The sequence below is a fragment of the Sebastes fasciatus genome, chromosome 17, assembly GCF_043250625.1.
Source record: "Sebastes fasciatus isolate fSebFas1 chromosome 17, fSebFas1.pri, whole genome shotgun sequence".
NCBI classification, from domain to species: Eukaryota; Metazoa; Chordata; class Actinopteri; order Perciformes; family Sebastidae; genus Sebastes; species Sebastes fasciatus.
The window spans coordinates 23,406,140-23,416,867 of record NC_133811.1 but is presented as its reverse complement, the minus strand read 5'-3'; the positions used below and the strand labels follow the sequence as shown (position 1 = coordinate 23,416,867).

The 10,728-nt window shown below is 40.1% G+C and overlaps 1 protein-coding gene across 1 annotated transcript; it reads right to left on the bottom strand.

Moving 5' to 3' along the window:
• Window positions 1-186: 186 nt before the first annotated feature.
• On the bottom strand, window positions 187-5,211 carry tmem42b (transmembrane protein 42b). The gene is made up of 3 exons (XM_074613857.1): window positions 4,904-5,211; window positions 3,674-3,820; window positions 187-3,348 (listed from the first exon to the last, which is right to left on the bottom strand). The coding sequence occupies exons 1-3, from the start codon at window positions 5,078-5,080 to the stop codon at window positions 3,205-3,207; spliced, it is 468 nt and encodes a 155-aa protein (XP_074469958.1). The 5' UTR covers window positions 5,081-5,211; the 3' UTR covers window positions 187-3,204.
• Between the last annotated feature and the right edge of the window lie 5,517 nt (window positions 5,212-10,728).

Here is a 10,728-nt window from a genome sequence, read left to right as displayed (position 1 = left end):
ACTGTGTTTGAATGCAAAGAGAGGACACTGAGCTAAACGAGTACAACGTCTCTGTTTGCTGCAGGAAAAGACAGACCTTCACAGCGTTAACCAGTTTAATACAGGTAATAGCTCTACGGAGCTCCTCAGTTTGAAGAACAAAGCTGGCTTTACAGCGTACTTAACACACGACGAGACAAGAATCTAGTTTGTCAGATGAGATGTTTATTAAATAATTCTCTCAGTGAGGATGGCAATTTACACATCCTTATTAAAGTGTTTCCTATTAACAGAATATATTTACACTTTTCACATAATCTGTAAGACACATCATGAACGATTTATATCAGAGCAAACACTCACTCCGTCTAATCAAACTGTCTCGATCTGTGTTAAAAAGTTGAACATGATATTGAATTTGTCAGTGCAGCAGCTGATCTGCACGTATAATTTAGGTTAAAGAGTACCAACAAACAAATGCAAAATCTCTTTTCCATTATTCTGGGTCAAAACTTTACTGATTCAAAAAGAATTGCTGATGAATTAGTTTTCTTGCAGTGCGGCACATTAACTCGTCAATGTGACACCTTGTCGGGTCAACATCGTATTTCAGTGTTTTTTCTATTCTCTCTGCACAACCACATCTACAGTTTATGTGCACACGGATATAAATATGTCACACTCAGGGCCATGCGGCTGTCACAGAGCGATAAATGTGGCTACTGCAAAGCTCCGGCTGGTTATATTACAGTGAGAGTGGGTTCACAGGTAGATGGTGTACCTTCAATATCATGCCGTTAACTGGAGGAAAAGCCAGAACCCCCTCAGAATCAAAAGCAAAGATTACAGATATTAAAAGGTATGTTAAAGGAATAGTTTAACATTTTGGGAAATGCACTTATTTACTTTCTTGCCGAGAGTTAGATGAGAAGATTGATACCACTCTCGTGTTGAAACACCCCCTGAAGTCGGATTTCCAACTCGGACAGTCGGTCGAACCTCACCGACCCCGACCCCAGGGCCCTGACCAAGATGACTGCTCTGTGCATCAACAGTAAAAAAAAGCTGTAGTAGAATACTGTTTAATAGCACTTCTGTCTTATTTGTGTTTCATTAAATCAGTCGCTCACACAATACTGTCCAACTTCTATCTGTGGAGAGCCAGGCTAGCTGTTTCCCCGTTTCCAGTCTTTACACTAAGCTAAGATAATCGTCTGTTAGCTCCAGTTTCATTTTAATCGGACAGACACGAGAGTCGTATCAATTTTCTCATCTAACTCTCGACAAGAAAGCAAAGAAGTGTAATTTCCCCCCCTAAAAAATTATGCAACACACCCAGGATCCACAACACGGAGGCACAAACAGCTGAATTTGCTTCTGCGCGGCTGTGAGTGATCTCCGCTGCTGAAGAATCCTGCGTGGTCGAGTTAGTCCAGCCCTGCTATATATGAAACATCACTCAGCCGGCCTTTTAACACGAGAGCTGTATATAATCACATTGTCACTGCAGTCACATTAATAGGGATGCATGTAAATCACATGATATACAAAACCTGCACAGCAGCAGCGGCTGGAAGGACATCTGATATATTTGTGCATTGCTGCTGTGGAATATTACAGACAAGTATTGTAGCTACCGTTATGCATTTATATTATGATATGTATCCAAACCACTGCAAAGTGTGATCAATAAAGCAACCTGTCATGTCATGTTCAGACATCAAACCCCTGTATGCAGTTCACTTGGCTTGATTTATGACAGAAACGTCCCTCTAGCAGCATGTATTGCAATTTTCTATGCTCAATTATTAACGCTCAGTGCTCCCTCGCTGTTACACACATCACAGTGTTATGAGATTTAAAGGAAGTATAATGTTATTGCACTCTCGCTGACAACAGATGATGGGTTGATGGACGGGATAAAATGAGATCGCAAACGCAGGGCGCAACAGGCAATCAAGAGGCCATGTGATGTCTCTTAAACCGGAGAGACAGGTCGGACGTTTAAGTCACAATATTGTGAGTTTAATAACGTGAAGCAGCTCACAGAGACTTCACTTTTAACACTCCAGGATGCTTTGGTGTGAGATATTTTGAGTTCAACATGCACATCATGAAGTGGAAGAGCAGCTGCCTCTGAATTAAAAACATGTGTCGCGCTCATATCTTGAGGTTTCGAGCTGTCAAGAAAAGGCAAATGAAAAGTCAAAAGAAAGAGGCGGGGACGAGCCTTTCGGCGCTACATTAGTGTTATTACTTGTGAAAAGTTCACTTCATCGGCTAAGTGCTTCTTCGTTTATAACTTCGCCTCGAGCATGCACAAAATGCAACGTCAGTGTGAGATGTTTACAGTGCGTGTCGGAGTAACTTAAGGAAATGTGAGAATTAAGGAAGCTTTGGTGATCTGACGGCCGCGATACATAACGGTGACATCATGCACATAGCCATTTCTTTGTCCGTTGCTCATGAACCAAAACCCAAAAGACTTCAGATCAGTCTGTCAATATGCACACATTCTCAAATTATATATATATATTGTATTATTGGTCTCTTCCTTTAAAGGAATAGTTTTTGAGAAATGCACTTATTTACTTTCTAGCTGAGAGTTAGAAGAGAAGATCCGTTAAATATCAAGCTACAAGAGTGGTATCAATCTTCTCGTCTAACTCTCGGCGGGATAGCAAATAAGTGTTTTTCCCAAAATGTGTTCTGTTAGCTCATAAGTTGTTGTGCTGCTGTTGACTGATAAAATTACACAAAAGTAACGTAAAGCTAGTTTCATTGTTGAGTGGACAAAGATGATTTAAGAGCATCTGCTGGGGCTCAGGCATCCATTAGCTTGTCTCCACTAGCCGGACTGTAGCTGTGCCATGGCCAGACTGGCTAAAGGCCAACATCTCCTCTGATTTTTAGAACAGGCCTAAACAATGCTGCGCCACAGCTGAGCCAAAAAGTGTTTCTCAGCCTACGTGCAAACAAACTGCAACAACATAAAGCATTACTTCTTTATCAGGTAGGATGCATTTTTGAAAAGCATTTCGTTAATCAGGAAAAAAATTGTTTAGTGATTGGGGTACGATTAAACAACAAAACTGGAAATTCTTCTTGTAAGATTTCATTTAATCTTTGGCTATAGAAGTTCAAATCAGAGGAGATGCCGACCAAAACACACCTCATAACACAGCCAGCTGGAACCAGGCTGAACTCTAGTGGAGACGAGGCATATTATTCGTCCTTGGCGCCCGTGTCATGTTGCCCTTCCTGCGGTGAAACCCTCTGCAGTACCAACAGACCGGAGAAGGTCAGGGAGATCCCAACCCACCACAACATTATCTGGGCTTCGCCAAAGATCAGCTGGCCCAGAAAAGCCTGCAGAGTAGGGAAAGAAATCTTTGGTTTATTCTTTGTTAAAGGAAATCTGTCTCTACAATTCCATTTAAATATGGATGCCTTGAGGGGATATGTCAAACAAGGAGTTGAACTTGGACAAGAACTTCCTGTAAGAGGCCTAAATCACTGCGACAAGTTATTTCTGAATAGCCTATTTTCTAAATTAAAGCAGCTTATATAAAAGGTCACTCTGAAATTAACTTATACTCCGCTGCAGTCCTCTATTATGCTTAGAGGACGAGTCCTTGAAAGAACGGACTACAAGGGCGTGTAGGAGGTCCTGTGAGAGAGACTTGTTACTTACGGAAGATATGAAGTTGGAGGCGGTGGTGGTCACAGTGGTTTGGGTGGAGGAAGAGGAGTACCTGAGCGCTTTGGCAAGGAAGGTCCACATCACAGCATTGCAGGTGAAAAGCAGCCCGCCACAGAGCAGCCTCAGAGGGATATGGAGCTGTAGGACAAAAACAGACATTAATCACAATTGATTATTGAAAAAGTTTGTGACGCCGCCGTCATTGTGAAATCTGGCGAAGGAATGCCAAGTTCTGGTCACATGACCGGAACACAGCCAATAGGAACGCTCTCTCAATGAAATGACCTGTGATTGGTCAAAGTCTCCCGTCACAGGTTACATTTTCTAAAGCCTGAAAACAGAGCCGTGAGGAGGTGTAGAAGTCTAGTTATCACTCAGAAGACTTGAATTACAATATGCTAAAAGGTTATTATGGGATTTTGCCCAATGATGCCAAAAATGTACTGCCTACTGCCACTTTAAGTACAGTACTTCAGTAAATGTACTTTGTTACATTCCACCACTGCAAATATCACATCTAACACATACCATTATTAATATTAATTATTATAATAACATTATTAACATGAGCATTATATGGTGTTTGAAATCCCAGATGAAGCCTTATGACGCATTCAAACCTCGTGGTGCATATGAACATTTTATTTTCCTTCCCCAACTGCACATTTCAAATATCCTTCAGATTAAAGGTCATGTGTTCAAGGCTCCTCCAGACAGCTGCATGCAGATGTTTCTGACATCACCACCATGTGACGTGTGTGTGCTGTGCTGAGCTGAGGGAGCGTGAAGGTCACACACACAGAAACCTGACCCCCTTTCTTCAGAAACCACCAGCCTCTTCTTCTCCTCGCCATCATAAATAAACAACAACCACGCTGAGACACAAGTTGCTTACACAAAATAACGCGATAACACACACTGCAATGTCATTCAGCAGCACGCGGACACGGCACGAGAGCGCATCATCTGCTGCATGCGCTGACTCCCTCAGCATCAGCACCAGCAGCAGCATCACACGCAGGGGGGCGGTGATGATGCTGCTGGTGCTGATGCTGAGGGAGTCAGGGAGGATGGAGAGGAGAGAGGAGATGAGGAGGCAGTGTGGGGATAACCCCTCCTAACTTCCCTCCTCTGTGGAAACCACCAGGCATTGCACGCTGCATTATTCACATTGCCCATCCTTAACATGAATAATTCAACTTGAACTGATGCTCTCCTCACCCGGTCGCAGGCTGTAGTTTCGTCCGCTTGTCTGAATTTCCTCTGCTCTCCCCACGTCCGGAGTCCGGTTTCACAGACTCCCTTCAGGTAGTCGGCTCCGAGGGACAGTTTGGCCGAAGAGGAAGCCACGGCTCCGAGGAAACCCGCCAGCAGTGCATAGAAAACTCCCGGGAACATGTTGACGACGAGCCTAATCCATCTTCTTCTTTACATCTCTGGTCCTGGTCGAGCTGCCTGCATGGTGTGTCACTGTGTGGCACGTTTTCCTGCACTGTCTGCAGCCAGCCGTCCGGTGGCAGTCACACAACACATGGTCAACCAGGAGCAGCTCTGTGGTTGGACTAGAAAATCCCCTCTGTTGCATTCTGGGAATCGTAGTTCCATCATTCCATAACCTTTGTTTTTGTGTCTGTGTGTTTTAAAGTGATTACAAAATAAGGGAAGACATGTGCAGGGACATATATAAAAAAAGACCAACATATATTATACAGAGAAAGACAAATAACAAAGTACAAAAAAATAAAATAAATTATTATCTCATATGATATATCATATTATATCATATGTCATATTATGATAATAAAGTCAATGGTTTACGAGAAAAGAGTTGTAATATTATGAGAATAAAGTCATTAGTTTAAGAGAAAAATAGTCGTAGTGTTATGAGAATAAAGTCATATTATAAAGTAGTAATTTTATCTCGTAAAGTTATGACTTTATTCTTGTAATATGACTTTTTTTCTCGTAAAGTTATGACTTTTTTCTCGTAATATTATGTCTTTTTTTCTCGTAAAGTTATGACTTTATTTTCATAATATTACGACTTTTTTTCTAATAAAGTTATGACCTTATTCTGGAAATCTCCAATTTTTTTCCCTCAATGTGGCCCTAATATATTTTAGCTTCTATCCTAGCTTTTATTTTTAGCTTGTTTTTATTTTCTAATCTTTAATGTTTTAATGTTTTTTTATTTTTTTTTTCTTATTTTTTTTTTTATAACTGTTTTAATTATGTCTTAATGTTCTTTTGCACTTTGTCGCAATGTTCTTGAATGTTTATGTAAAGCACTTTGAATTGCCCTGTTGTTGAAATGTGCTATATAAATAGAGTTGCCTTGCCTTGCCTTGCCTAATACTCTGTAGTACATTTGCACTTTGGCCCTCACTGCATTAGACTTATATACTATATACTTAGACTATAAACTGTGTTACCTTCATCACAATGCTCAAATGTTTTGCGTCTCCAGACAGATTTTTTTTTCTTATTTGTTTCACCTAACATGTCTCTTTTGATATTAAAGGTTGCTGACCCCTGCCTTAACTGAATGAATGATGACTTTGAAGCAGCACTAAGGAAGTGCCTCCAAACATTATGGAATCATAATAAACAAGATTATGTGTGTTTTAATCAGATATATATATTTTTTTTATTAAAAGAGATTAAGTAGATCGTTAAGCTATTAGGCAGTGAATTGAAGTCCCCCCATATTCTTATGCACTATTAATACTGGGAGGACAATTAATGCTAATGTAATGTCCTTGTGTGTGTGGGCGGACAGCAAAGTATGACTTCCCCCAGACCTCTGTTCCCTTCAGCATACTGATGAGCTGCATTATAAAGGACCATTACATTACTGGTCTGGAATATTATGTGAAATGGAAAAGATATTTAATAAGGATTTAGAAATGAATCCAATGTCTTTGATTTTAGGAATCCCAAGTACAAATATAAACTACTGCAGCCAACAAAAAGGTTATATAACATTCTTACATTTGCTGCTAGAAAAAAGGATTAGTGATAAGAAACCCTCTGTTCAAGGCTGGCATAAAGTCATATTTGAGATGGTCCCTTTGGAATATCTTACAAATATTCTACATGCCAAAGTAGATCAGTTCTACAATATTCGGCAGCCCTATCTGAATTATATTGGACCTGATCTTTCCTCCATTATCTCACAAGGAGTCTCTTGAACATGAACTCATATATCCTGTGACTTCCCTGCACTATGGACTATTTCCTATGGCCTCCTATATATATTTTGATCTGAGCTGTACAAGTGTTTGTTTGTTTGTTTGTTGTTGTTTCTTTTTTTATTCTTATTCTTATTGTTGTGTTTGTGAAAATAAGGAAACCCAATAAACATATTATATATAAAAAAATGGGACCATTACATTTAAACAGTGTGATGATGTGTGTGTGTGTGTGTGTGTTTGTGTGTGTAGGCAGTAGCCATGCTCACACATGATCCTCATTTCCTCTCCTCTGTGCCCTTTACAGAGAGATGAACCTGTCAGAGAGGTTGAACCAGAACAAGACTAGAAATATAAGAGCTGATTAGGAAAAGAAAGTGGAGTTATCATCACGAATGTAGCTATGGGCCTGTAATGACTGTATTAATCTGAGTGTTGTAATAAAGACGGACGGAGTCATCGGAGACAGACGTCCATCTCTTCATTAGACTCGGCAGGGACAATGAAGACTGAATGGTGACAGTGTTGAAGTGAACTTAAAGATACCAAATCAGTGCATGGATCTATAAGTGTGATTTATGCTATTACAAACTGATTGATTGTACACACTGAAAACAAAATCCTTTTTTTTACAGACAGGACGTAAGGTCTTTGTTGAATATGTCTTCAAAAGGGAAAAAGTGTATATATTAAGCTGAATAATTAACTTCAGGTAAACATAGAAAATAAGTTTTTTTTATATTATATATATTTTTTTATTATAACCCTTTATTTTCCTCATTCTGTCTGTCTGAATGTACCTGTATTTACCCTCTGTCTGAAACGCTCCGTTTTAGTGCATTTCAACGGAATTGCAATGGAATTGTGTCGCTAGGCAACAGCTTGGGTCCATGTTTACTTCCTGTCAGCTGATGTTATTTACATACACTGCAACAGGAAATAAACTAGGACACATTTAGAATGTTTACGTTTAAAACCATGTAATGGTCTAAATATTGTATATTTGTGACATCACAAAAGGACAGAAATCCTAACGGCTTGTTTCAAACGCACAATTTCTGAATACGGGCTGTGTGTGTTTCTCCTTATATTGAGTGTTTTGATAGTTTAACAGTATTTATATAGCACTTAAACCTGCTTTATAATATAACAGACATGAAAATCTCAATTTTGACAATATGGGACCTTTAACTCAGTCTTGACCAAATATGTAAATACTGTGTTTTTGGTTTTTAGGGGAAAATAATCCTCCAGAGAAAATTACATAACATCTTGAAGGTGAGTGATCTCATCATTTCTCAAACAGGCCAAGTAAACCCAAAATTAGATTTCTGGCCAGTAGATGTCTCTAATGTGCTTCAGAGAAATACAGTACATCCACATCCACCACAACCTGCTGCTGTGGATGTAAATAACTGTCTTGTGTATGATTATTTCTGCAGCTTTGTAGACGGTTGAGGCAACAATTAGCTTGAAATACAACCTGTTTTGCCTGTTGATGCCTTGACGACTTGTTACCACAACTCCATAATACCTTTCCATCTAGACATTTGTGAGCAATAAAATCTTAATTAGCCCGTAAAGAAACCATTATAGCTGCTTTGAATACATCTACATATGTCAAGTTAAGTTATAGAGTGATTTTAACTGTAAGAGGGTGATCACAGAGTCCTTAAAGGAAATTAGAGGCACAAAAACAAGGAAGGGAATAAAACAAGCACATAACAATGCAGAGCTAGAGCTTGTGCGGGTGTGTTGTCTGTGAAAAAGGAAATTAGAGTGGCAATTGAATGAGAAGAAAAGAAGGTGTTTCTGTCACAGTGTCCTCTGCTCTCATCCCCCTGAAACAAGCTTCAGGGAAATGACCGTCCTCGGTCTGTCACATTTTGACACCGTCATCCTTGAGAAGTGTCTGCTTACCAGGGAAAAGTCTGAATTCAAGAGGAGCCATTAGCAGTTATATCTTCGCTTGTATTTTCCAGCCTGAAGCTCCTCTGGCAAACACAAGTGTCAAGTTAGAGCGCAAATTGGCGGTCCCCTCTGTTCCTGTTCAATTGAATGATAATTGAGCCCACAGAGAGCCTTTATGACATTTTTACTGCAGGTCTGTCACTGACTTCCCGTGTCTTTGTCCACCTTTTCTGCTTTTGGTCCTGTAAGGTGATTTAATAAGGAAGAAAATACCATCCTCAAAGTGTATGAGGTTCATTAGTGCAACAACTTTTACTATGACCTTTAACTGAGCTGTCAATTGCTTTGCAGACAAAAACAGATTTTGACGAATGAAAAGGAAAAATTCAACCATAAAAAAATGGTCACAAAATGGATCTCTTTTTCTCATATTGTTGCACATTTCCCTTTCTGTTTTGCCTTTGCATGTATTTCCATAATCACACCTAAATGTTAGACCACTTCATTTCATCTCGAGATGCAATAAAACAGTAATGACCCTCTCTTTAACACATTATTTGGCTAATTTAACTTTCCTTGGCTTGAAGCTGTTCAGGTTTTTGCTACAGGCAGTTACTGGCTGCTTTTGACCATTTTTGTAATAGCATTCCTCTTTATTTTGCACACACACACAACCACACAAAGTAAACACTATAATTGAGATTACAAAAAAAATGTAAAAAAATACCCACACACTGCTATCTTTTTCCCAATTTTTTTTTTTCCAATTCTTATTCTACAAGGACACGACAAATAAAAGAACACTTTGGGAAAATAGCAGTGTTTTGGGGGGCTTTTTGTGCATTTAATTGTTATCCAGTACCTCCAAATAATTTATATGCTCCTGGACACAGATGGACCAGCCAAGTGCTGTCGCGGCCGGTAATCATTATCTGACAACTCTGTCGTAAATAACAGGCTACAGATCATTGAAGCTGGAATGCGGAACTTTTGTCTCCCTCATCTGGAAGTGAGAGTAATTACACAAAGACTGTTGACGAGTACTTATGACTGCATGCAGATGAGCTTGCTGCATCTCCCCCAGTGATCCGTGTGTGTCATTGCCATCGATCGCTTTCACTTTAACCCTTCCTCTGAACACTGAGTTTCTTTTTTTTCTGGAGCATCCACTCCAGATACTGTTCTTGGATGCTTCTTATGATTTCCCGCCATGTAGCTTCCGCCGTAAAGCGCATTTCCACCAGATCATGTCCTATGGAAAGCAGGAGAAGCAGTCACCCAGTTCATGATGGGAGTGTTGCTGTGAGTTGGAGAGGGTCTGTATTTGCATAAAGCAAAAAAAACCGTAACTTTATGCAAATGGGTCCATCCAGCGCAACGCTCCTGGATCATAACATTTTGACCAAGCTGTCAAACTAGGCAATCTAGTTCTAAAATTAAACGAGATTAAGCAGTGGCATAGCCTTTTTCTCGCCTAAAATGTTTTCAGAAGTAGATTTTGGTGGATTGTTTAGACGGAATAACAGAAAGTTTCCCGCCATGCTGTTTCCTGTTTGAGTAGAGAACCAGGAGAATCAGGTGCATTCCACGATAGGTTACGTCACCGCTTGAACAGCCAGTTGAGTGGAGAAGCGTGTCCCCTAGTGTCCTCGCCAGATCTGGTTGACATGCAGCGATACTCCTAGGCGCTGGTCCGTCGCTATGGTCTCTCCCCCCTTCCTGCCTCCTTTAGCAGACCGTGGTTGACATAAAACTCATGACTTCCGGTGTGTCTGCGTGGGAATTTCGCCACAGACACCACAACGCCGGTATACTGCGAAATACAGAGAGCTTTCCCTGCCAGCGATAGGCTTAATCAGCATTGTGTGTACTCGTTTGACAAGGACTTGAATGTAACAGACGTTCATTTATATTTAAAAGTACGGTGCTTGTATAGAATAGTTT